The 27539-nt window shown below is 48.5% G+C and overlaps 2 protein-coding genes across 2 annotated transcripts in view; one reads left to right on the plus strand and one right to left on the minus strand.

The window, feature by feature from the left end:
- ADRA1D (adrenoceptor alpha 1D) overlaps positions 1–4914 on the plus strand; it is a 44307-nt gene extending 39393 nt beyond the window's left edge. The window contains exon 2 of the mRNA XM_050321060.1: positions 586–4914. Coding sequence (XP_050177017.1) covers positions 586–1154 — 569 coding nt within the window. The 3' untranslated portion in view covers positions 1155–4914. The remainder of the gene's footprint in view (positions 1–585) is intronic.
- A 20654-nt stretch (positions 4915–25568) lies between these two features.
- Positions 25569–27539, minus strand: part of SMOX (spermine oxidase) — a 50265-nt gene continuing 48294 nt past the window's right edge. The window contains exons 6-7 of the mRNA XM_050321057.1: positions 27314–27474; positions 25569–26051 (exon numbers count right to left, since the gene is read on the minus strand). Coding sequence (XP_050177014.1) covers positions 25914–26051; positions 27314–27474 — 299 coding nt within the window. The 3' untranslated portion in view covers positions 25569–25913. The remainder of the gene's footprint in view (positions 26052–27313; positions 27475–27539) is intronic.

Consider the following 27539-nt stretch of genomic DNA (forward strand, 5'->3'; position numbering starts at 1 on the left):
TTTTTTCTTGCAGTGGGGGCTAGGAGAGTCCTGCCAAAAATACAGTATTATCGATCGCACTCTTAGGCACAGGGTGTGACTCTTGGGGATGATCCTGTGCAAGGCTGAGAGTTGGAATCGATGATCTTTGTGGGTCTTTTCCAACTCAGCATATTCTGGGATTCTGGGATCATTATCACTGCAGGGTCGATGTTTTCCAATCCTGCAGGGGCCAGATCTTCCCTCTGGTGGCAATGGCATTCCAAGTCAAGGACCTAACAGCAGAATCAGAGAATCACAGAGCGGTTTGGGTTGGAAGAAACCTTAAAGGTCATCCAGTTTCAATTCCCTGCCATGGGCAGGGACACCTTTCGCTAGCCCAGGTTGCTCCAAGCCCCGTCCAATCTATCCTTGAACACTTCCCAGAGATGGGGCAGCCACAGCTTCTCTGAGAAACACGTTCCAGTGTCTCTCCACCCATCACACCTTCAGTCTCTTCCACATGCCTCCACCTCTCCCAGGTTGGATTGACCACCGCCCTTGCTCCCCCACGCTCCCGCCCCCCTTCCCCTTCCTCTAACCCTATTTCTTTTCATCTCTTCCAAGGCTCTTTCTTCCCGTCTCTGAAGCCCTCCGAAATTGTCTTCAAGATCATCTTCTGGCTGGGGTACTTCAACAGCTGCGTGAACCCCATCATCTACCCCTGCTCCAGCAAGGAGTTCAAGCGCGCCTTCATCCGGCTGCTCAAGTGCCAGTGCCACCGCAGGAGACGGCCCATCTGGCGCGTCTACGACCACCACTGGAGAGGGGCCTCTGTCAACAGCTCGGTGCAGGACTCTGAGACAGACCTGAGGCCCAGGATTAACACCCTGAACAGCTCCTTCATATTTAACTCCTCCTTCCAGGAGAGAGCCAGCAAGAGGCGAACGCTCAGCTTCAAGGGCTGGAAGATGCTCACTCCTTTCCAGAAGCCAGCGTCCACCCAGCTGAAGGAGAAGATGAACAGCCTTTCCAACAAAATCCGGGGTGGCTCCAGCAAAGGGGGGGTGACAGCCACCTACAAAACAGAGGTGGAGTCTGTCTCTATTGGGATCCCCCACGATTTCACGGAAACCATCGACTATCAAACCCATGACTTAACAGACTGCTGTGGGCTGAGAGAAACAGATATTTGAACCCTCTGGGACAGCTGTCGATGGTTTCTTTAGAGGTATCCAGCAGAAATGTGGAGGGATACCATCTGTGGGTCTGTCAGGCAGACTGGAAGCAGCAATCAGGTATAAAATGCAGGTGCCCAAAGGTTAGCCAAAAATCCCCCACGTGGAGCTCGGCCCCTTCGGTGGGATTATGGGTTCCTCAAATAAGAGCCAATGGCATATCCCATTTTAACGAGCCTCAGCAGGGGGGGAAGATGTGGGGTGGATATGGCCTTAGGAGAAGAGCTGTCTCCCTCCAGGGGATGGTTGTCTTTGACTTTGGGAGAAGCTGTGCAATTAAGGGAAACCAGGATGTCTCCTTTGCCTTAAAAACACCACCGTGAAATCTAATGGAAAGATCAAACCCCAAAAGACGCCAACCCTGCCTTAGCCCACGTGATCACATTTCCACCCAGAGGCAGCATCCAGGAGGGACACTGCCGAGCAGCAGCTGGCAGCTGATCCTTTAGATGGTGGATTGGGAGCTTGTAGGTCTGCAGGGCTGGACAGGACCTCCAGCCGAGCCCTTGGCTCTGGAGGCTGAGCAGACTGGGGTGTTTCCAAGCAGAGTGGGGGGATCCTGGCTCTCAGTCATCACCTCTGCAGTGATCACAGCTTTGCCCCTTCCACATAACCTGGTTTTAGGTCAGAGGAGGAGCCCAGATGCGTACACAGGGTGTGCGGGTCTCTCTCCTCTAATTCCAGCCTGTGAAGCATTTCCCATTTCACCTTCCAGTGAAACACTTGCAATCCCCCTTGCTTTAGTGCTCATCCATCTGTGATACAGAGTGAAACTGGCTCCTTTTGGTGTCAGTCATCCCCAAACTTGTCTGTCCCCCTCTTGCTCTAGTTGTTTCTCTCGAAAACCACAGGATAAAAATGCACCCCGGGGGCTTCACTCAGGACGAGAGGAAATGGCCTCAGGTTGCACCAGGGGAGGCTTAGGTTGGATATTGGGAAAAATGTCTTCACTGAAAGGGTGTTCAGGCATTGGAACAGGGAAGTGGTGGAGTCACCATCCCTGGAAGTGTGCGGAGATGTGTGGATGAGATATCACCTGGTGAGATGTGCCACGCAGTGAGCACGGCGGTGGTGCCGGGTTAATGGTTGGGCTCGATGATCCAAGAGGTTCTTTTCCAACCTCAGTGATTGTGTGATGCAGGTCCTCAACCAACCGACCTGCTCTGTGGCTCAGGACAGGTGGGATGGCTGAGTTTGGAAGTTTGCATTCCTCCTGCCCATCGGGTCAAAGCTAAAATGGAGCTGACGTGCGGATGGATCTCCTCCCCGGTCAGGGTCACGCTCCTGACTCTTCTCCCAAGGGACTTCCCACATACCTGATACATCCAACCTTTGGTTTTGCCTCGGGTGTGTGTCCACTAACACGGTCAAAAGCAATGACAGTAAGGGTTGGGTTTTTTTCCCTGCTCACAGCCCCAGAGTGTGAGCACCCCTCAGGAGGGCACCATGGGCTCCTCCAGGACACTCAGGGAGTTGGGGCCATGACAGGCCCACCTCGGCCAGGCAACTCAGAAGGTGGTCACCCAAACTCTACTTGGCCATGTGTTGCAGGCACTGGTTTCAAAATTCAGGCTGGTTTTGCCAAGCTTCAGATAATGATCATCAGGTTAAGCCGTGAGCAGGAGACACGCAGGTGATGGAGGCGAATTCTGGGTCTGAGCTGCAGCACCCCAGGCCAGGTGACTAAAGAACAGGAACATGAAGTCAAAGGGTGGAAACGTGGCACTGAATGTGTCCTGGGTGGGAGCTCATCCACATCAGCACTGTCCCCCAAACCTATGAGGAGTCTTTCATGAAAGTGCCTACAGCACATGCAGCTAATCAAGGGTGGCTGTGAAAGGGAAGATGAAAAGCTCCTCAGCACATTAGAGGGAATGTCACCTTTCTTTCTGCTGTTCACTCACTTTGAAGTAAAACAAAACAGGGAGAAAGTTGGACTTTTTTATTTTTTAGTCTTTTGAGCAGTGCATATTGAGACAAGATATCTGGGGTTGGCCCCATCTCAACACCCTTTAACACCCTTTACTTGATGCAGGACTCCAAACTGGACCAATTGTTGCACCAATACCAGGAGATTTTGTCCAAATATTTTCCTCCCAGCAGCAAATCCCACCAAGGCACGTGGGCAGCACTGCATTTACACTGAACCCAGACTCATCACCTTCTCCAGCATCTGCAAAACCACACAGAGATTCAACCCCAAAAAAGCAGGGACCCAACACCCCATGGGAATTTCTGTGGGGAAATACATCTCTTTTTTTCCCCTATATCTTTGGCTTTTCAGGGAAGTGAGACCCTGCAGTGACAGTGGGGTGACACAGAAAGTCATTTTGCAGTGTAAGGACTGCAGGTGCCACTGGTTTCCTGGGAGCTTTTGGGATCCTGATGGGAGGCACTGGAGATGTAGTAGAGAAGGGACCAGGGAAGGGGCAATTCATGAGCGCATCCATGACCAGAGAGATACACAGACACACTTTACTGTAATTATATACATGGGTCATCTCCAAAATACGAGGCATTCTCCTACAAATGGGCCAACATCCTCCTATAAATGAAGATTCAGCAAATGCTGGCAAGCAGTTCATTCCCATAAATGAGTTGGTATTATTGCTTACACTTCTCCCTGATTTTTTTTTTATATATATATATTTTTTTTTTTTTTTCTTCCACTATTGAAATATTTACATTTACAGCCTCCAGCCCCTTGAAAGCACCCAGAAGGGAAAGAAAGATTAGTCTGGAGGTTTGCTGCCTCTCCACCTCAATTCTTTACACGCCTACCAGGGAGAAAACAAGGATAAATATTTAAGTGCACATACACACACACATAAATGCCCAAACTCTGGCTCAGTTACTTACTGAGCTTGATCTGGCCCCAAGAGATGCCGTAGAAGGTGCTGTAGGGAAACCTTGAGCTCTGCTGTGCTGCATTCAGGCAAAATACTTGTTTCTCACCTAAGCCAGAGCCCTCCCCACCCACCCTTTCATTTGGCCTCTTGCAGCAGAAGCAATGCCAGGACTGGACTCTGGAACTGCTCCTGGAGGGAAGTGCTGGGAGCAGACAGGGCTGTCTGTGCTGGCACAGGGTGGGGGAACAATTTTATACAAAATATGACCCAAGTGTGTAAAATTGAGCATGTCTCTTTGAATCCCTTACTTTTCCAAACTCCCCCAAGTTTGGAAACACGGGCTCAGACCTTCAGGAGGTAAATTCGGTCTGATCCCGCGGATTTCTCTGGACCCACAAGGGTGTGACCAGCTGAGGGAATGGCCCTGTTTCTCCAAGTTTGCCCCACAGGCCGTTCCCCAAAGCACCTGCACCTTGGTTTTCCAGCAGATCTCACCTCACTGCACTTGGTCCATGTCACTGTTGCATTGCCAGACCTTGCTGCTTCAAGGAACCAAGTGCTGATGAGTTTTGATGTCACTGGACTCTCCCAAGTCCACGAGGGAAGGAAGGTCCCTGTCAGCCTGAGCTGGACTGCAGTTGGGTTGCATTACTATTGTTTACAGCGTGTATATAAGTGTACATTTTCTTTAGCAGACGTTGGAATTTTTTATGTATAGATTTTTATTTTTCATCCCCAGATGTATTTATTAGCCAGAGTATTTCTGTTTTGTGTTCCGAGTTCTGTCAGATCGGTGTAAGCTCTATGGAACAGAATGCACATATTTTTGTTTTTGTTTGTACCAAATACATGCACAAACCTGTCTGAAATGCTGCTGTGAAGCGTTGCTGTGTCTGATTTTTAAAACAAGGGCAGTAGGGGATGAGGAAAGGGAGGGAGGGAGGAAGGGAGGGAGGGAGAAACACCTGAAAATTATCCACTCGTGGCTATTTCTCAAAGGCTTTTTTTGCCATTTCACAAGGATAGTCTTTCCCACATGGAAGAATTTGTGATGAAAGCAAGTCAGGAGAGGACAATCTCAGGGATGAAGGGGTTGCACCTGCCACATTTAGAGAGTAGGTTTAGATTAGATATTAGGAAGAAGTTCTTCCCTGTGAGGATGGTGAGGCCCTGGCACAGGTTGCCCAGAGAAGATGTGGATTTCCCTTCCCTGGAAGTGTTCAAGGCCAGGTTGGACGGGGCTTGGAGTAACCTGGGATAGTGGAAGGTGTCCCAGCGAGGTTGGAACGAGATGGTCTTTAAGGTCCCTTCCCACCCAAACCATTCTTACACGTGTGTGTATATATATATATAGAGAGAGAGAGATGAGATACATCTCTATAAATATATATGTGATACATATCTGAGACAGGAAAGGGAAAGGCAAAAGGAAAAACCAAAAGGAGAAAAACACTGGATCAATATTTGATGGCAGTCAGAGGTGAAAAATATGTCAGGGAATTTGGGGACACAGAATGGAAGGGATGGAGAACGACCTTGAAAATACCTTTGCATCTCTGAATACATCGATGACGTACATGTAATTTGACCACTGTTTGCTTTTGATCAGTCCAGCTCTAACAAGATTGAATGGACCTAGAATGGATCAAAGATACAGGATAGTTTCCACCTAAAGGACAATTAAATCAAAGGGCACTTTCCCGGAAAACAGAGATGACTGAGGAAGAACACAGTGGGGCTCTATAAAACCAGGAGTGTTGGGGACAGGATGAATAGAGGATGGCTGTTCCCTGCTTCTCATAAAACAACATGAAACCCAATTATCAAAATGAACAGAACGAGGTACATTTTTGAGCAGTGGAGCTCATCACCACGAGATATTGCATCTGCCAGAAGTCTGCAGGGGTTAGAACAGCAGCTGGGGGCTTTGGTGACAGGTAAGTCCATCAAGGGCTGTTGGAAACATTTATATAATCTCTGAGCTGAGAAAGCCCTTAGGCAGCAATTGCTGTCAGCTGGGAGAATATTTCAGGGGATATTTCACTGCTGGCTTTTTCTTTCCTTCTGTTCCTCCCAGTTTCCATCATCAGAGAGGGGATTCAGCTGGAAGGACCCAGGCTCTGTGTGTCCCCTCCAGCTGAACTGGGCCCATCCATGCCCCAGTTACATCGTTCATTTTCCTGCTCATAGGCTGAAATGAGAAAATAAACATAAAATCCAAGATTGGTCTCCAGTGCACATTAAACCATCAGGGTTATATGATTTTGCCATCACCGTGTGCCAGGTCCTGCTGGGAGTTCCTGTTACCACTCAGAATTTGAAAACCACCCCCTCAATAAACTGACTTTTACAATCTTTCCACAGGACAGAGATTGTAGCTGGGGCTGGGATTTGCCCAGAGTTTTCCCAAGAAACTTCAGCCATCCTGTGGAAGCAAAGGCTTCCACCTCTTTTTTTTTTTTTTTTTTCCACTTTCAGACATCTGAATGTCCCTCCTTGGAGACACACATCGTGGAGAGTGACATTAAGGTCCCTGATAATTAGGTTTGCCTTTTCTCAGTCCCGTCTGTGGGATTCAGCTCATGGATTAAAACATCTCCATTCCAATAAGGTCTGTGTGTGAGTCATGTTTAAACCTCACTAGAGGAAAAAACCAAAAAACCCACAATAATTTATGCCTGAATATAGGTGTTTCATTGCATTTGAGCCATCCCAGGCTATCCAAGACATCTGCACATGGAAATAGGATGGAAAAACCTGTTGTGCAAAACTGACTGAGGATCACAACAGAAGGACCTGACCTGGGAGCTGGGAGCAGAAGTAAATGTTGGGCAAAGAACAGACAGAATATGAAGGTCTGCTCCCTTCTCTTCCCTCAGGAAAAGAGGACACAGGGTATTTGCTGAGGTTGAACTCATCATCAAAAGTCAGATCAGTGCTTGACTTGCAGGGTGGACCAAACCACCCCGTCCCTGTGGCATCCTGGAGAGGTCCTTGGAGTCCTGGCAAGGCGGTGGAAAAGGACAAATCAGAGGCAGAAAACGACACTGAAGTCCCACGAGACCAGGAAAATGAAAGGTTTATAGCAAAATGTTCAGTTCCATTCAGTTCAACAAACCAAACTTACCCAACATTTCTGCCTGCAGTGCTGGTGGATAATGGGTGCCTTGGGGTTTGAGGGGAGGGTGTGGGCATCCAAAATAGGCTTTATGCATTTTTATATTTATGCCCATAATAATTCAGCTGACCAGGGCTAAAAGTCTCACTGAAACCTCAGAGAGGGCATTTGGATTTTCACAAAAAAAAAAAAAAACAATCCAGGCCCAGTCCAGCTCCTGTGCTGAGTATTTACTTTTCTTTCCTTCACAGCTGCTGCTTTCTGGATGGAAAATAAATAAATAAATCATTCCCTAAGGGCTGTAGATGATTCATAAATCTCACTGAAATGTGACCATAATTAAGTAACAGCACCACTGCTCTGAGACACAGCCTGTCCAAATCCCTCTGCTCTCTCCTGGCAGATCTGTGGCTGCCTTAAAGCCTCACAGAATAACTCATGGATCAGATATTTGAGTTCAGTCGTGGCAGGAGGGTGCTTTTGGGAAGAGAAGGTCCCAAATCTCTGCCCCTTCCGTGGCCAGGAGGTTCCAGGCGGCATCATTAGGAGAGCAACACCATTGCCTTTCTCCTTGTCAGTGGGGACTTTCCATTGCCAGGGTTTGCAGAAGGTGTTTGAAATGCAGAAAACTGACAGGAACACGAGAAAAGAAGACCCCAAAAGCCTCAAACACAGCATTAACCAACTAGAACCAAATTTGCACTGAGTTATCCCAAAAGCTCCTTCTCATCTACAAGTTGCCTTGGCACAGGTTGGAATTTCTTGGCACTTTCTTGGAAAAAGGGAATGCCCTTGGGTAACCCTGTTTTTCCTCACAGCAGGGCAGTTTTATGGGTTTAAAAAGGTTTGCTACCTCGACAGCACAGTTGTTAACCTGTGAGTAAATTGCCTTTGTTTTGTGCATGTTTATCACCCCAGTGCTCAGCAGATGATTCACAGTGCAAATCCAATTTAACTCTGATTGCTGTGGCACTTCCATTTCTAACCTGTTTTAGGCTTGCAAGCTTAAATGATGCTTCTCAAAGCTCCAGGGTATGTGGGAGGGGGGCTGACAGAGTATAAATATATTTGTGTATATGTACATATATATTAATATGTATTAATAGATGCATCTACACAGACACAGACATAAACATGGATAGAATTTATCCTTCTATCACTTTTTGGTGCTCTCTTTACTCCTCTGTCTGTGGTCACCATCATACCCAGACTGTGTCTCACATCCTCCTCAGACTGCCCAAAAGTCCACGTGTCGAGTGCAGCTGCTGCATCATCGTGTGGGTGATGCAGAAATCAATATTTTCTAACATTCCATGACTGGAATCAGCTGCCCAGGAAGGATGTGGACTCTCCCTCACCGGAGTCCAGGTAAATATTTACCTTGGGTGGCATTTTAGACAGGATGGGTCCTGCTGCAGGTGGTGGGGCAGTTCTGAGCTCCCTGTGAGCTGCATCATTCCATACTCTGAGCTGTTCCATGTGTTTGCTCCCACCTTTTTTAGGGAGCTTGTGGGAAAAAAAAAAAAAAAAAAAGAGGGAGGGACTTTTTACACAGGCAGATGGTGATGGGGCAAAGGGGAATGGTTTTAAACTAAAAGAGGAGAGAGTTAGATTAGGTGTTAGGAAGAAATTCCTGGCTGTGAGGGTGGGGAGGCCCTGGCACAGGTTGCCCAGAGAAGCTGTGGCTGCCCCGGGATCTCTGGAAGTGTCCAAGGCCAGGCTGGATGGGGCTTGGAGCAGCTTGGGATAGCGGAAGGTGTCCCTGCCCATGGAATTGGATGGTGTTTAAGCTCCCTTCCAAACCAAACCATTCCATGATTTTATTATTATTCTTCCCCAACCTACCCCTGAGGAATTAAAAACTGGGTTTTTTTCAATTTTTTGTGACTTGCCCATCTATTCCTGGTTGCACTGTAGGTTTTTATCCCACCTCCAGCTTTTCAAACTGAGCAAAGACGAATGGCTGTGCCAACAAACTGCCTGTAAAATGTAATTAAACACACCCCTGCTGATTAATTTAATATAGACATGATTTTGTGCAGTCTCTACTTTCTCCTGTCAGCCCCTAAATGATCATCTTTCCCCTGGCATGGTGCTGTTCCTGAGGGTCACACAGGCTCCAGCTGAGCCCCTGTCTCTGCACTGACCTCTTGGGATCTGGGAAGCAGGACTCTGTCATTCCACAGGCAAAGGATTAGTAAATCCACTGGCAGGAAGATGAGGTCAGGGAAATCGAAATTAAATCCAAGTGGCCACAGGGAGTAATTAACAAACTGAACAGTTTTTCTCAAATACTTGAGGAGTTCTTGAAATGCAAAACCTGGGAGAAAGGAGAGAATTATTTTGCAATACAGGAGAGAAAAGGAATGGGCTTGATGCAAAAGTTTGCTCTCCTGCCCTGCTTACGCAGGAGGTCAGGCTCAATTACCAAAATATGCTGCCTGCCCTTAAAAGCAAACTGTTTTCTGTCTGGTTTGGCAAGTCCTGCTGAGCTTAAACTATTGGCCCAAGATTGCACCTGCTCTGCTGAAAGGAGAAAATACCCTGTGCTGAGGCATCTGCTGCTGACCTAAAGGAACCTGCATGGAAAGGTAAAAAGTCTCCTCTCCTCTCCTGTAATTTATTTATTTCTAACTTTATTTTTAGCACCCATTTTCTTCTGAATTACATTTTTCTACCGAGGGCCCCTTCAGCTATTTTTGCTGCTGGAAATTGGCCTGACAAGTTATTTCTTTTTATTTTTTTTTTTTTTTTACCACCCTTTTCATTTAGGTATTTATGTTGGAGGGATTTATTAGCAGAGGAAAGAACCTGACTGACAGCCTGAGAGCTCTCTCTCCATCCTGCCTGTAAGCCAAGGAATCGGATTTTGACACTCAGGGCATGCAAAGAAGTTGTCACCAATGGGCCTCGGATCACTGGATTTTTCTAATTCCTTTTTCAGCCCCCTCTCTGCTTTCAGCCTCCAAGTTACCCCGTGGCAACAACTTCTGCCCATTTGCTCTGCATAAATGGGTGTAATTAATTCACAAATTACAGACCACCACGTCCATCCTCACCATCCCTTTTCTGAGGGAGGATTCCTGTCACAGAATCATGGAATGGTTTGGGTTGGAAGGGACCTTAAAGCCCATCTCCTTCCACCCCCTGCCATGGGCAGGGACACCTTTAACTAGCCCAGGTTTCTCCCAGCCCCCTCCAACCTGGCCTTGAATATTTTCAGGGATGTGTATCCCAACCTTGACCTTTTCTAGGTTTATTACATCCTTTTTAAGGGCTTGTGGCCAAAGTTAACCTGACTATTCCAGTTGCAGTTCCACCAGGAATAACATCCCGTGCATAACATCATCATGGTATTTGTCTTTATCCTCAATTCTTTTCCCAGCAATTCCTACCACATTTTGGCCTTTCTGACCGCAGAGATGATGTTCCCATTTCAGCTATTCCCAATGATCCAGCAGCCCTTCCCTGAATGCTAATTCCCTGCTTCCTGAGTGCATGGCCACCTCTGCATAGCTTTTCCCTCATCTGCATTATTTTGCATTCATCAGCATTAAATTCACCACCTGCTAATCTGATATCAAGACATCTCCTGCACAAATATTCACATTTAGCACTCGCTTTGACTGCCCTGAATAATGAGAAATTGTCACCAAACTCTCACCAACCTATTCACCCTTTTCCCCAGATCTTTTGAGGACCTAATAAACTTTGTCCAGTGTCAGAAATGACTGCTTCATCACCTTGGTTGGGGTTTTTGGGTTTTTTTTGCTTCTTCTCTTGTTTATTCCTTCTGTTATTAAGCCAGAGGACCTTCTACCTTGTCCCATGACAGCTTTAAGAGACGGGAACTTTGTCAGGATAAACTGCTGAATGTAGAAACAGGACTATAACCACCATGAAACCTTTATAAAAGCAGCCAGTAGATCCAATACTTTTGGGAGTAGTGGGCAGTCAAACAGCAGATTCCATGTGAGAGGCAACTGCAAAGTGAAAGGGCCATGTGTTTATTTTAAACAACAAAATGGTGTTTTTGCCAGTGTATTCCTAAAAATACTGTTAGCAACACAGAAAGAAAGAGCTCATGGGCAGTGAACAGACACAGCTCAGGCTTTACATAAATTAGTTTATTCATTTTAGTAATTTAAGTAAATAGGAAAAAAAATAATCCAGAATGGCATCAAAATATTACAAAAAACATTCCAAATCCTAGCTGTCTTCAAGAGGTAATACCTAATGGAGCCATAAGGTACCAAAATAACTAAAGAAGGATTTGGAAATGCCTTCAAATGAAATTGGAATCCCTCAGCAGAGTGCAGAACAAAAGGAGGAAAAGGCTTCCAGCTCTGCAGCTCAATATGAGGGAGGTTGAAAGAGGAGCTGGGTGAACCTCTTGCTTTGAGAGTCTCAGATCAAACAGAGCAGAGAGAATATAATCATGAGCTGAAAAGGGGAAAAAATAAAAGAGTATAAAGGAAAAGAAAAGGACTTTATCATTTGCATAAGCCATAAATAATTAACTAATCAAGGAAAAGGAAAGTTAAAGCAGTGTTATGCTTCCCCATCCAGGGGAGACATCTGGGCCTCTCCAGACGTCCCTGGGATCCACAGGTTTGGGAAGGGTTGTCAGTTTGCTGGAAGGCCAGGCTGCCCTGCAAGGGTGGACAAGTGAGTCCAGAGGTCACAGAAGTGGTCAGGAGTTTGGAGGGTGCACATAAGGAGATACCAAGGCAGCTGGGCTCACCCATTCCAGAGAAAACAAGGTTTGAGGTGGGCATCTGGTTGCACTGCTCCAGTGGGACTGCAGAGGAGACAGAGCCAGGCTCCCCTCGAGGGGATGGGCTCAATATCCAACAAGAGAAATTCCCATTTTTCCATATTTCCTGACCAGGGGTCCAGAAGGCTGAGTAACCTTCACCTTGGAGAAACCCAAAACTAGATGGAACAAGACCCTGGGCAACCTTGAGGTTGGCCCAATGTCGAGCAAAGGACTGAATTAGAGACCTCCAACCTCCTTTATTCCCCAAAACTAAGATCCTTTGGAAAACAGATCACATCTGTGCAAAGCTTCCAGCTCTGCCCTTTAGGAGATGCTTTTTTTGTAGGCTACCATTTGTGTGGGGTTAAATTCCTCCGAGGCTCCAGTGAGAAATGTCACCCCTTTTTCCACAACAGGCAGAGTGTGGAGCTTTACGTTTTGTTTTGTTTTTTTTTTTCTGGAGAGGAACAGCCAGATTAGAGGCTCTGAAGAGCCTCAGGAGCAACAGTTCCTACCAGGCCACAGAGCAGCCCCACATACACCCCTTTAAACAGCCACATTTTTCAAAGACACTTCATCCAGGAACATTGGCTGCTGTCCAGAATATTAAAATTATAATTAAAAAAAAAATAAATAAATTAAAACTGCTCTTCTTCCCTGCTGGTTTTGATTTGTTTGCACCAAGGGGAAACCACAGTCCCTTGTTGTTCCATTTCAGATGTGCTCCGAAGGTCGGCACACCCCGCACCCCGACAGCGCTCGTAAATCAGGAGTGAGCTAAGTTTTCATCATCCAAATTCGTTCTGACTGGCTGGAGCTCTTCATTGCATCTCCCCCATCACCAAAAGGGTCAGCAACTCAAAGGGCTCCAAGGCCAAGGGATGTGTTTCCAAGAGAAAGATCCTCTCACCCTGACATCCCAGTACTTACTGTTTGAGTCTCACTAAAAAGAGAGGAGAGGATTTAGGAGCTGGTTGTGACCCATCTCTCCAGGACGCTCCACATGCTTGACAGCACCTCCCAGAGCTCGTGTTTCCAGCCTCAGGAGATCCTGGGAGTCATTCAGGAGCACAAACAGCATTTACCCAGACAGTGGAGGAAGTTAACCAAAAATCCCAGTGTCATTTGGGTTTTTCTTCACTCACTCCAAAACAAAATGTGTGTAAATATCATCAGCTGGTAAAAAAAAAATTGCTGATGGCTGGAAGTGAAATTTTTCATTACAAGTGGAAAATAAATGGGGTGTACTCAGAAGCATCTAGACACAGAGACTGAGTCACTTTTATGCTAATATGTCCTCATCAGACCTCCCCAGTGGATACAAAAAAATGGTCCTATTTACTGTAATTGAAGTTTATGATAAAAGCACTTTCATATTCTCTGTGTACATACACATCTATTCAGGTAAAAAACCACAAACCTTCTTTTTCTCTCCCTTTTTTTGTTCTCCATAATTTCTCTCTTTTTTTTTTCTCTCTCTCTTTGGAAAGTGTGGCTTTCAAGTGAAGCAGCAACACCTGCTCAGAGGTGTGAAAGCAGAGGTTGGCTCAGGTAGGTATCACACCACCACCACCCTTATCCCTGGTCACTGGGGCTGCTCTGACACCAATTGCCTCTCTCTGCTGAGGTGCACAACTTCATTTTTTGTGCCCTTCTCCTGCTCTTTTTCCTCCTCCTTAATGACTCTGAGCTAAGAAGAAAATTGTTGCAATTACTGGAAGGCTCTTGCTCTGATCTAAAGGAGTTGCAGTTCAATAAAGGCCCCAAATGCAGCACTTGGCTGCAAAGCACCTTGATGTGGGGTGGTGAAATCAGCTGCAAAGGAAATAAATACAGCTCTGACAGTTGGTCTTGTCTCTGGAAGGGTTTGTTGCGTGTGAGCATTCCCATATCAGAGTCCACTGATCCCACAGATGATCTATCCCAGTGTTTTCCATCTCTTACTTCTGGCTGGCTCAGATCTCTCTCTAACCAGGAGCTTTATGAACCACACCAGCATCTTTTCTCCTCCTTCTAGCTCCTTTCAAAATCTTGATGGTGGTCAGAATATCCTCCATTCATGCAGGGATTGGGAAAACCTTCCTTGCTCCCAAACCCTTTTGCCCAGCATGCAATTTAACTCCCACCTCCACCACAGCACAGAGATCTGCTCCAGGCCACCCTCCCTCCTCCACACCCACACCAATGACCTGCAAATCATTATACTTTGAATGATTTGTGCTCTTCTTGCACCACAGCTCAAGAAATCCACCAGCACCTGCGCTCCTGCCCTGGCACAGAGGTGGGATGATGCCCAAGGATACAGCAGTGCCAGGAACTGGAAAGCTGTTTCAGTGTTGGTCAGAGCATTCAGGGACCTGCTGAAGGGCTGATGTGACGTGGACATCACAAAATCTCACCAGATGAAACCAGAGACACCCCAGTGGGTCGAGTGTCCTGCCAGGTACATGAGAGGGAGGTCAATGTTTTGATTGCATCCACATGGAATCACAGAATATCTCAATTTGGAAGGGATCCATCTCGATCATCGAGTCCAACTCCCTGCCCAAACTCATCAGTGAGGAAAGTCCAATAATCATATTTGATGGGACAAAACTGAGAGCAGATCCACCAGAAACTGCCTACATCAGGGAAAAAAAAACACACAACAAAACAAAACAAAACAAAACAAACAAACAAAAATCCAGCAAAATTTATCTTTACCCCTCCATGAACGACTCAAAATGTGCAGAGAAGCTGCCAGATTTTTCATATGGCTGATGCTACCAGGGGTTTTGGCTTTCTGGAAAAGGGCCAGCACTTATGATCAAGCATCTAAAAATCGTGTTTGGTCAGAGCAGCAGCACTTGCAAGGCTTTGTGGCTCTGGGAAGGAAAACAGCCTGTACCAGGCAGACCTGGGGGCTCCAGAGGAGCTGCCACCTCCCATGGCCATCTGGAATTTTTGCATGACAGGCACTGGGAGGAAGGGATGTGAGATAAAAAAAACCACATCACCTTTTGACAGTGGGAACAGGACCTGCCATTCCACGACCCAGCAGCTGCCATGTCACTGCAAGTGCTTAATGAGAGCTTGTAAAATAAGAGAGAGACTTTTTAAACAGGCAGAGCGTCAAAGGACAAGGGGCACAGTCTCAAACTAAAAGAGGAGAAGTTTAGAGTAGATGTTAGGAGGAGATTCTTCCCTGTGAGGGTGGGCAGGCCCTGGCACAGGTTGCCCAGAGAAGCTGTGGCTGCCCCTGGATCCCTGGAAGTGTCCCAGGCCAGGCTGGACAGAGCTTGGAGCAACCTGGGATAGTGGAAGGTGCACCTGCCCAGGGCAGAGGGGTGGAACAAGGTGGTCTTTAAGGTCCCTTTCAAACCATTCTTTGTGGTTCTGTGGTTTACTGGTAGATTTGGCAGGGCTGGGTTAATGGCTGGACTTGATGATCTTAGGGGGCCTTTCCAGCCTAAATGATCCTGTTTTGATGACACTGCAGGAAGGAAACACAGGCTCACCCCTGTGCTTGTTGGCCTCCTCTGGAAGGAGAGCTGGCCAGATAACCTAATCCCAGAGTTTGTTTGCCTTTGGAATCTGCAAGACAACAAGTCCCAGCACACCTGTGGTCTGCTGCATCCTGTGACATCAAATAGCCTCTATTATTTCATGTGCTTCTCCAAAATAACCCCCTTATTTGTGTTGTAAACAATGCAAGTGGTTTTTTTAGTCTCTCCCAGTGACTCAGCTGCCTCAAGCCCTGGGCCCCAGTGACGACAATCTGGGTGACTTTGCTGTTACTTTTTTGAAGACAGCAGACTGATTTTTCTGTGAAGGTGCTACCAGCATTAGTCAGCTCCCCAGTATTTATAAACCACACTGGTTTGTTTGCTTTCGTGACTGCAATTACAGAGTGAAGAGAGGTTTGTATTGAGCTGCCTGTCCTGATGCTGAGGTGTCACTCTCCACCAGGCACAGGTTATCAGGGGACCCTGTCCAGCTTGGGATTTGCTTGGGTTTCCCTCTTCTGTGTTAGTTTGTGTTCTGTCAGAGCTTGACGTTCTCTGCTGTGGTGGTGCTGATTCCCTGGGCTTGTTTAGGTGTCTCTGAAGTCCCTCCTTGCTTTTGACCACCTAAATTAGTCCTGTGCCATCAGCAGCCTCACTGGCCTGTATTTCCAAGCTGTGCATCAGCCCATTAACCAGCACAGCACGCCTGGGGCTAATCCCTGCACCGTGACCTTCTGCCACAACTGACCATTTCATTTGCCATTTGCTTTCTCCTGCTCACCCTGAGACCCCTTATCTCCCTCAGGAGGCTCTTTAGACCCTGTCAAAGACCTCCTGGGTATCCAAATGCACCGTGTCCACCAAAGTCTCCCTCATCCACCCTTTTCCTGGTGCAGCCATTGAGTTGCAATCCCTCTGTGAGACCTTTCTCCTCCACAAGCTGCTGGGTCCACGTGCTCCTGTGCTGAGCTACCTCCCTGAAACTTCGTTATCCTGGTTTTAAATACCATTTCAAACTGATTTCCCCAGGACACGTGTAAGGAGGCATGGCCTGTCATTTTCCCAGTCTCACTTGAAGGGTTTTTGAATATAAATGGAAACTTCCCTAAATCCCAGTCCTTGCTTCTTTTCCTTAGTAAGCCCATCAAATCCCACCTAAATTGCTTAGAAATGCTCACCCAGTTTGAACCTCCAGGAAAGAGCTGGAGTTGTTCCTTCTGGAGAAGAGAAGGCTCTGGGGAGAACTTAGAGCCCCTTCCAGTACCTAAAGGGGCCTAAAAGAGTTGGAAAGGGATTTTGGACAAGGGCCTGGAATGACAGGACAAGGGAGAATGGCTTCCCAGTGCCAGAGGGCAGGGATAGATGGGATATTGGGGAGAAATTCTTCCCTGTGAGGGTGGGGAGGCCCTGGCACAGGTTGCCCAGAGAAGCTGTGGCTGTCCCATCCCTGGAAGTGTCCAAGGCCAGGCTGGACAGAGCCTGGAGCAACCTGGGCTAGTGGAAGGTGTCCCTGCCCGTGGCAAGGGGGTGGAACTGGATGGTCTTTAAGGTCCCTTCCAACCCAAACCATTCCACAACTCCATGAAAATTTCTCACTGAAATGTGGTGCAAAAACACCTGCCCAACGAAAAACTGTGTTTCTTCTTGATGTTTTTTCCATCCAGCAGCTCACACGCTTGGCATTGTCCTAAGAGCACCTGCCTGGAGACCTCTCTTCCCGAAATCACAGCTTTCCTCTGCATTATCTCGTTATTTGCTCTCTCTTCCTCCTCACCCACAGAACAATTCCTGTCTGTGTTCCCTGGAAGGACCGATCAGTGGATTGGCACATCCATCCTGACCCAAATCCTCCAGGAAAAGGGGATCTACCCCATCCCAGGATGAGCTGAGGTCCTCAGAGCAGGGATGAGTGTGGCACTGGGCCTTGCCTGGTTCAGCAAAGCTCCTTCTCTCCCACTCCTGCATTTCCCAGTGGAAATATTTGTCCTGGAGCAACGGGCGTGGCTGCAGTGACGCTGCTGCATAGCAAGGGCACGACACGGTGCACAGGCTGAGGGGAAGGGGAAGGAGGGTGGAGAGTGCAGGGCTGGAGCAAGCTGTGGGAAGGGATCCTGCTGGAGAACGACTTCAGAACTTATCTGGGAATTCAAGGCCATGCAGACACTTTACAAAGTCCACTGCATGGGCAGCTCCTGCTTAGGAGAGCAATAAATATGCACTTTTTAATATATATAATTTTTTCTATTTTTATAGTAAACAAATTATATCTATAAATTTTACATTAAATTCTATTTGTAATCCTTCTAGTGGGTATTTATATATTTTTATATATATATTTAGATCAAAATATATTTCTATATAAATATACAAAGCAGAATATATGAGTTTATATATCTATATGTATATATAGATATATACATATATTTATCAGGTGTTTTCACTTCAGCAAATAAAATATGACCCAGCTGCAATAACAACTGAGTCCAGGTAATTTGAGGGGCATTTTATCCCAAATCCACCCTTTTCCACCCACCTCTGACTTTTTATTATCTACTCTGGCTCTCTCCCTACCCCAATATCTGAAAGTAGGGGTGTCTTAGCATGATTTTTCATGAAGTATTTCAAGTACAGCTTTTCCACCTAAAAATGTGGTTCAAAGAGGTGAGACAGAAGAGGGTTTGACCAGAAGGGCCATCTTTTGCTAAGCCATGCACAGAACACTGACTGCATCATCTCCAGATGGGATTCAGGAAACAGAGATAGCCTAAAATTAATCCTCATCTGAAAAGGTTTTAAGGGAAAAAGCTGTCATTGCTCTGCCCTGAATGTCCTGAAAGCCTGGCCCAGTTAGGGCCAACTGTGCCAGCAGGCAGCTTTATATTCCTGTTCTTCAGGGACAGGGAAGTTTTTATGTCATTTAAAAGTGATGTCAGGATGGTGTCCTTGGGCTCAGCATCACGAAAGAAGGACATGGAGAATCCCCCAGTCCTTCCCAGCCATCCTGCCAGAACCACATGGGAATTAAACTGGTGTTTTGTTTGAAAGGGGAGCAGAAATTAGAGGATCAAACCTCTTGGGTTGTCCCCAAGCCTGGGGATAGCAGGAAGGGATTGGGGTCTGACTGAGAACCCCCTGTCTGAGGGAGGAGCAGGACGAGTGCCACCAGCCCCAAGCACAGGGACCAATATGCATAAAGGTGGGGTGGCCACCTCAGACTTACTCAAAACAGGAGCCTATCCTTATCCTAAAATGTCCAGTCTGGGCTCTGGTTCTGCTTGCAGAGAGATCCAAAGGCCCATGGACCATCTTGGGGCACATCCACAAATCCCCTGCCAAGCCTGCAGTGTCCAGGAACGCGACCAAGGTGGCACAAGGTGATGGACTCAACCTCCAGACATCCCACTGTGAGAGATGGAGGCTCAGGTAAACAAGGGAGGGACAGGTGTGGTCCAGATGACAGAGGCTGGCAGAGTGGGACAGGACAGGAGCCTGGAGAAGAGGACACTGAGGGGAAGCCTCATTGCAGCTTCCTCACAAGGGGCAGTGGAGAGGCAGCTCCAGCCTCTGCTCTCTGTGATCGGTGACAGGAGCCAGGGAATGGCTGGAGCTGTGCCAGGGCAGGTTCAGGGTGGATCTCAGCAGAAGGTTCTTCCCTCAGAGGGTGGTTGGCACTGCCCAGGCTCCCCAGGGAATGGTCACAGCCCCAAGGCTGCCAGAGCTCCAGGAAGGTTTGGACAATGCTCTCAGGGACAGGGTGGGATTGTTGGGGTGTCTGTGCAGGACCAGGAGTTGGACTGGATGATCCTTGTGGGTCCCTTCCAGCTCAGGATATTCCATGATTCAATAATTCCTGCCTTGTGCAAGTCTCTTTTTTTCCTACCACACAGGAGCACAGGGATTGTCATCACAAAGCAGGTAAAAATTCAACCCATTCACCTGGGAAGCAGCAGCATGACAAGCCAAGATTGGTGCCTGTGTTTATGGGCACAAACATATCCAGCTGTTGTCAAGATGGTTTGAACATCCCCAGGTAAGGAAAAAAGCATCTATTTGGACTTTGATGCATTCTTACCTCTAAGCAGGTACATTCAGGGCTTCCAGTCGTGTTGTAAATGAAGGCAGGCAGTGCAGGGAAGGAGAGGTTTGTTCTCATGTCCCTGTGCTGAAGTTTCCTGGAGATTTACAGCCCTCAGCTGGTGACTCTCGGCACAGCCCTGCTGCAGACACCGGCACATCCACGTTCCCATCTCAGGATGGGTGTGTGCCCTCTCCCCTGGCTAATCTGTCATCTGCACCCACCCACACCACCCATGGCGGCCACAAATCCTCCCCTGGGCATCCCAAAACTCCTCCTGGTTCCTGGCATCCCACTAGCTCAGCCCTCACCTGCTGCCCGGCCAAACGTGACATATTTAGCTCTGCTATTTTTATTATTATTTTTTTAATCTCTCCCCTTATAAATCAACTTCCCCAAGCCCTGAATCCCTGCCTGTGCTGCTGCCTTTCCACTTGGCAATGCCCGGTTGCCAAATGCCTGACAAATTGCCCTCTGGCAGCCACCCCGCCCGGGGCCACACTGCCCGTGAGAAAAGTGATGCTGTTCCTCCTCCTCCCAACATAATTCCTGCTCCTCCCAGCATAATTCCTCATTTTATTGCTGCTCTCCCACTCGTGTCCCTCATCCTACAGACACCCACAGCAAACCTCCTGCCAGCAAGGGACTGCAGTAGGGAAGAGCAGGGGAGCAGAGAGGTCCTGGAAGGTGCTGAGCTCTCATATGTGGCTGCCCCATCCCTGGAAGTGTCCAAGGCCAGGTTGGACAGGGCTTGGAGCAACCTGGGCTAGTGCAAAGTGTCCCTGCCCAAGCCAGGGTGTTGCAACTGGATGATCTTTAGGGTCTCTTCCAACCCAAAACAGTCCATGATTTTATGTCCCTGCAACTCACGGAAATCCTCCGCATCCAGCACATCACCCTTGGACCCTCACACGGGTCCTGATTAATCACTGTTATCTCTCCAAGGGGACACCCAAATGCCCCGGGGGATGGGAGGCTCCTCAGCCAAACCCACTCCCCGCACACTAAGCAGTGGGCACTCGGTCTCTAAGGGAGCCTGTAGCACGGCCAAAACCTCACACACACGTGGGCTCTGACAGATGGGAGATCAGCCAGCTTCTTCCCTCCACCTCCCACAGCTCCTGCCAGCCCCTCAGACATCCCAGGGCATCCCAGGAATGGAAACGCAGCTCAGTGATGAACAACCTTCTCCCTGGGCCGTGTCTGTGTCACCCCTCTGGGCTCCCACTGCTCTTACTTCACTCACACACACGTGTGTGAGTTGGCACGCATTTCTCACAGTGTCTATTTTAAAATAGTTCCAGGGAATATTTTTAATGCCACGAGGTGGCAGCAAAAAATCACCTTTCCCCCTGTGTGTTCGGGTTGCAGAAGACCCTGTGGCAGGGAGCAGTCAGTGCTCTCACCCCGGGGATGGCCCCAGCAGGAGAAGATATCCAACCCCATCAAGTGCAGAGCCAGGACCCTCGTTTTTCATCACTGAACCACCTGTAATTTCAGCATCCCCTCATTGCAGGCACTTTTCTTTCCCTGAGCTTGTCCATCTTTCAGGCACTCGTGTAATAACCCCAAGGTGGCTCTGAGGGAAAAAAACACCTCACAAGAGGGGATGTTTGGGCTGAGAAAGAGGAGATGAAGGCCACAGGGAGCCCTGAGCAGCAGCAAAGTCAGAGGAATATGCACAAGTCAAGGTAATGGCATGTCTGGCACAGAGGCACATCACAACCTGCTGCCAGTCCTACACACCTCAGGGGGTCCCAGTCTCCTTTTCTGCTTTGGGTATGTGTTTCTTACTGGCAAATAAATCAGCACCAGGGAAATTTCCTGGGCACCAAGCTCTATCCTGTACACTGCTGTACAATCAGCACCCCCTGGTGCAGCCTGGCTTGTGCCCATTTACACAGCTTGGAGCCCAGCATTGGCCCTGGACAGCTCCTGCAGAGCAAGGGGGAAGGGATTAACACTGCAAACATCACAGAAGATCACGCTGGGAGCCTTAAACATGCTGGTGAACACGAGTCTGGATGGTCCCCACTGTGTGGGGCAGCACAGACACCTGCAGGCCACTTCGTGCCACCAGCTCGGGCTTAACTGCTTGGACTGGATGAGCTCAGAGCTCTTTTCCAACCTTAATTCCGTGATTCTGTGATTAAGCACAGTGTTACCCTGAAGGGTTCTCTGCTCACCCTTGTGCCAAGGAGGGATAAAGGCTGAAGCCAGGACCTGGCCCACAGTCCCACCACCCTCCTCGTGCAAGAGAAGCTTTGAGCTCTCACTTCAGCTTTTCAAAGAACCTCCTTATAAAGCATTTCTTGCTGCTGAGTTCAAGGATCACAGAATCACAGAATTTAGGTTGGAAAACCCTGAGATCATCCAGTCCAACCGTTCCCCCAGCACTGCCAACCCCTGTCCCCAAGTGCCACATCCACAGGGCTTTTAAATCCTTCCAGGGAAGGCGACTCCATCACTGCCCCGGGCAGCTGTGCCAGGGCTGGGCAGCCCTTTCCATGAGGAAATTTTTTCCTAATAATTTTCCTAATAAAATTTTCCCAACCATTTTTCCTGGATCTCCCAGGAAAGGGACAGCCAGGGAGAGGTGTGCCCGTTCCTCCTGTGGCACCATCACCTATGAGGCTTCAGAGACCCACCTACCGCCTTCCCCACCCAGCCAAGCAGGGGAGCTCTCTCTAATTAATCCTGAGCAATTAGATGCCTCTTACCTTCCCAGCACCCACACCTGCTTTCCACCCACCTTCATCTTACTGCTGAGCTCTTGGTGGACATGGCTGGAGTGAGTCTTGGAGAAGAGGGAGCAGGTGGGGACGGTCAGAGAACCCTGTGATGACACCACCTCCCCTTGTCACATGCTCAGGGTGGCCTTGGCTGCTAATTTTAAGCACCTCTTAGTAAACAATCGCTAAATTTAGCGTCTTTGGAACATGAGCCTCGTTTTAAAGGCTTGGTTGCTGGTGACTGATGGAAGCAGAGGAGTGAAGGGGCGAGGCAGGATTGCCCTGACACGGATCCCTGCTTGGCAAAACCAGACACCGTTGTCACTGTCTGCACAGAGCAGGAGAGGGAGCTTTGAAACCCTGATCACCAGCACAGCAGCTTTTCTTGGATGTCCCATGATTAAGAAGCCACAGGAGTCACAGAATTACAGAATCATTCAGGTTGGAAAAGGCCTCCAAGAACATCGAGTCCAACCTGTGACCAACACCCGCCTTGTCACCCAGCCCAGAGCACTGAGTGCCATGTCCAGGCTTCCCCTTTTAACACCCCCAGGGGACAGTGATTCCACCACCTCCCTAGGCAGCCCCTTCCAATGCCTGACCACCCTTTCAGTGCAGAAATTCTTCCTGAATTTCTTCACTGAAGGGAGAAAGCAACTCCTTGTTTTTTTCCTGGGTCGCAGCCTCATATGCTCAAAGGCTTTGGTTTTCTCCTCTGATTCCACTTTGCAGCAGATCTGGCTGCTGGGAAATCAGCTCTGGCTCCTTGAGGTTGAGCTCTGAGTGACTGAAGCAGGACAGATTTTTTTTCTCTTTTGTTCTCTTTAAGGGTGCTGTGCTCTCCTCCCACAGCCCAGCTCTCTTCCAACTCACCCTCGTCATGAAAAGGGGGTTGCTCCTGAGATAAAACGGGAGAAAAACATCATAAATTCAAGACACCACCCTCCTTTCCAGCTTTCCAGCAGCCAAGAAGGCATCCCACCTCCACACTACAGCAGGGAATCAGCACAGCTCAGCTGAGCTTGGAGACAGCCAGTCAAAGTTGGTGCCTTCTCTGCAGACATCTATCTTGGGATGCACTGACTCATCCTCTGGAGAGGGATTTTTCCCTTTCTCTGCCCCTTTTCCTCCTCTCTGTAACTCGTTTATCAGCATGACTCCCCCACAGACACACACACACAGCTTCACATGGGGCAGCAGATGCCAAACCAGACACATCCTTCAGTCCTCACACGGAGCCCTGGGCCAGCGGCCAGACGGATGGAGAAACGGAATGCAGGGAGATAAGGCAGCAGCTGAACACCCCAAGTCTTCATCCTGAAAACTTTTTTTTTTTTATTTTTGGAAACTGTTTAGACGTTTTTAAACTGTGCTGATGGCTGCACTGTGCACGCTGGACTTTAGAGAGGAGCAGGATTTCTCTAAGGAATTAAAGAGAAAAAGAAAAAAAACCGCTTTTCGCATTCCAGATGGCAACTTTCACGAGGTCCAAATGAAGATCATCAAGTCCCACTCTGGCCCTGCACAGGACAACCCCAAGAATCCTTCCAGGTGTCTGAGTGCTGTCCAAACCCTCCCTGAGCTCTGGCAGGGTTGGGGCTGTGACCACATTCACCACAGTCCTGTCAGCTCTGCCCTAACTGGACCTCTTTGGCCTGGATTGTATTGCTGGAACAGGAAAACCCCACAAACAGCATTTATGTGATGTATTTCTAACCTACTTTCAGCCTCAGGAAGGTTTGATCCTGGATGCTTTCCCAGAGGTTTACACCATCCACATCAGGACAGGCTTGTTGCAGTATCTTTATTCTTTCACCCCAAGTTCATTTTCAAAGATTTTTCTTGATAACTTCTCCTCTTTCACCAATTTTGTTCATAGACATTTTTGATCACTTCTGAATGAATTTCCAAGCAGTTCTACTCAGTGACCACGAGAGGTGGCACTGCCAGAGCTGCTGTCCTGATCCCACCAGGAGGAGCTGGCAGGCTCCTGAACAAACCTGGTCACACAGTCCTCATCCTTGGCACCGGTGTTTGGTCTCCCTGTGGTTCGGCAGCACTGGCCTCTCTGCCCCAAACAATGAATCCTGTTGATGAACCAAGGCATTTACACACAGCTGGGCCCAAGCTGAGCACAAAGGAAAGGACGTGGTGACACCGTGTGTCTGAGCTCTGGGGTGCCACCACCTCTCAGAGAATGTGCTTTGGTATCCAACCCCCCATCTTGCCCTGAACTGATCCCCCAGCATGGGCAGCAGGACAGGGGGGGATTCTGCCCCTCTGCCCCCTCAGTGAGACCCCCCTGCAGAGCTGCCCCAGCCCTGGGAACAACAGCACAAGGACGTGGAGCTGCTGCAGAGAGTCCAGAGGAGGCCCCGGAGATGCTGCCAGGGCTGGAGCCCCTCTGCTCTGGAGCCAGGCTGGGAGAGCTGGGGGGGTTCCCCTGGAGAAGAGAAGGCTCCAGGGAGACCTGAGAGCCCCTGGCAGGGCCTAAAGGGGCTCCAGGAGAGCTGGAGAGGGACTGGGGACAAGGCATGGAGGGACAGCACACAGGGAATGGCTTCCCACTGCCAGAGGGCAGGGTTAGATGGGATACTGGGGAGAAATTCTTCCCTGTGAGGGTGATGAGGCCCTGGCACAGGTTGGGCAGAGAAGCTGTGGCTGCCCTGGATCCCTGGAAGTGTCCAAGGCCAGGCTGGACAGGGCTTGGAGCAACTTGGTCTACTGGAAGGTGTCCCATGTCAGGTACAACATGTAGACATCATGGAAAATGTATTTTTAGTCCAGATGTAATATAACTAAGCCAAGCTTTCACATTCCTTCAAAATTCCTTCCCAGTGGGAACAGCCTTGACCTCCCTGAGCAAACTCTTCAATATCAAAGTTGTCATTCAGACTTTTGGGCCTTCTTTTGTGGGGACAGGGATGAAAACCTCACCTATTCTGGGTATTGCTGTCCAACAAAAGATGGAGTTCTACCACAGAGGTACCTGAAGGAAGCTGGTTCTCATCACTCTTCTTGCCCACACTCCCACACCAGTCTGCATGTTTTTCCACTTGGATTAGAGCACACTCCAGCTGCACTTGCATTCCCAAGGTAGTCTGGTGGGCTTAATTTGCACTTTAGTCTGCACAGACCTGAACTCTCCTTCCCCAGTGTGGTTCAAGAGTTTTTGAAGGAAAAAGGACAGGTCAGGCTTTGACTCTCCCTTTACTGGCAGTTCCTGGAGAAGCACTCCTGGGTTAGTTTCCTTAGGGAAAAGCCTGATTTCCAAACATCAAACCCATTTTGTGAACCAAAGGAGTTTAAAGTTACTGAACAAAGCATCTGGGAAGTACCACAGCACCCCCAGACTTTTTATTACAACATTTATTTTAGTATAGAAGGCACTTACAATACAGAAAGAGAAACAGAAAAACAAAAAAAACCCCAAAACATATGATAGGCACCAAAAGTGAAATTAGAATTAAAATGACAAAGAAAACAGTTTACCAGACCAAAGGAGCACCCTTCCCTGCTAACAATACAGCACATGGAAATGAAGCTATTGATGACTAACATTTTTAACAATTAGGGGGGTTTTATTTTTTTTTAATAGAAAAGATAAAGGCTGTTCTACTGTGAAGTAAAAAAAAAAAGAGCCCCTCCACACACCTGCAGGAGGGCTGGGGAGGTGTGGTGGTCACTGGCAGGGCTCTTTCAGGTCCGGCACTGCAGGAGGTCCTGGTACATCTCGATGAGACGAGCGGCCTCTCTCTGCCCAGAGAGCACAGCACCGTGGGTCGTGGAATAATACTTCCTGTGAGTGGCCTCCCCCGAAAACATCACCTGCATCGGCTGCAGAGGGCGGGAAAAGGGGCACAGCTCAGCAGAACTCGCGGGAAAAGCGGACGTGAGGCCAAGGAGACAAAACTCCCCGTGCCCTCCCGCATGGAATCGTGGCTTGGGGTTGGGAGGGACATAAAAGCTCATCCATTCCAACCCCCTGCCACAGGCAGGGACACCTTACACCGGGTTGCTCCAACCTGGGATGGGGCATCCCCACGGGTTGGCATCCGTTTTGGAATGTTGGCTCTCCAAATCCCAAACACGGTGTTCCAGCTCCAAGAGCCTTAAACAAACCCGCACCTCCTCTGTACCATCTCCTCCCCTAAATTATACCTCGGCCTTTTAGGTATTAATGTCATTTTGCTTCTGGGCAGCAACTTCAGAAGGTAAAACCAGTCATGTCTCAAATCCCAGAGGGTGAGAGTCAGTGTTGTATCTCTTACACCAATACTTGCTACGACTCAGCTCCAAGGCAGGAATTTCAGGTACCTCTCTTCCCTGGGAACTACACAGAAAGATTCCTAAAGCTCCTGCTGGTTGTTCTTTTTTTTTTTTTTTTAAGTAGATTTCTGTGCTGAATAAAATTATTTCTGCTCTGGTGGAGGGAACAGACTGGGCAGCTGCTTGGAAGGCTGCATTTCCATCAGCCTTTGTCTTTGGATTTGGACACATAACCCTGAATGATGGGGTGAGTTTGGCTTAATGTGTTCCTGCTCGTCAGCTGAGCTGTGGTAACCATCTCCATGTGTGCTCCTTGCTATATTCAGAAAGCAAAGGCACTGTCTGAGGAGAAAATCCATCCTCCCTTGCCAAGAACTGGGCCTCCCTCAGCCTGCACTGCCAACACAGAGAGATTTCCTAATATGCACCTCTGACACATTCAGACCTACGACATCAGCTAAGACATGTATTTAATAATAAGCTTTAAAACAGGTGAACATGTGGGTTTTTCTAAGGGATTCTGAGCTGGACAACAAGGCTAATGGCCATTAAACACAGAGATCACAATTCCAAAAGCCACATGGATGAGCAGCTCTTGATAAACTCAGGGAGAGAATGCGGGAATGCCGGCATTCCGAACACTAAGGGGATAAAATCCTACAGACACCACTTGTTCAAAGGGGTACGTACAGCTTAAAAAAAACAGGAACACACACTACCAGAAAGCCCAACCAGGGACTGTGTTTTACAACCTCCCTCCCAGAAAACTCTCTCCCCGGTGAAAATCCCACCATTTTCGCTGCCGCAGCCCCGTTTTGGGCCCCACTTACAGGAGTTTTGGAGCTCTCGGCGTAAGGCAGTGGTTTAGCGAGTTTCTCCACGTCGGCCCCACTAGACCCAACCTGGGTGTAGGAGTAGGATCCACGGAAGTGGGGGTTGCTGCCCCAGGAGGACCGCAGGATCCGGCGAGGTTTCGGAATGTTTGGATTCCCTGGGTGGAAAGCACAAGAGGAAAGGTAAGGCTGTGCCCAGGAGCGCAAGGTGCGGCCTGACAAA

The sequence above is a fragment of the Myiozetetes cayanensis genome, unplaced genomic scaffold, assembly GCF_022539395.1.
Source record: "Myiozetetes cayanensis isolate MyiCay16 unplaced genomic scaffold, myiCay2020 scf26, whole genome shotgun sequence".
Classification (NCBI taxonomy): domain Eukaryota; kingdom Metazoa; phylum Chordata; class Aves; order Passeriformes; family Tyrannidae; genus Myiozetetes; species Myiozetetes cayanensis.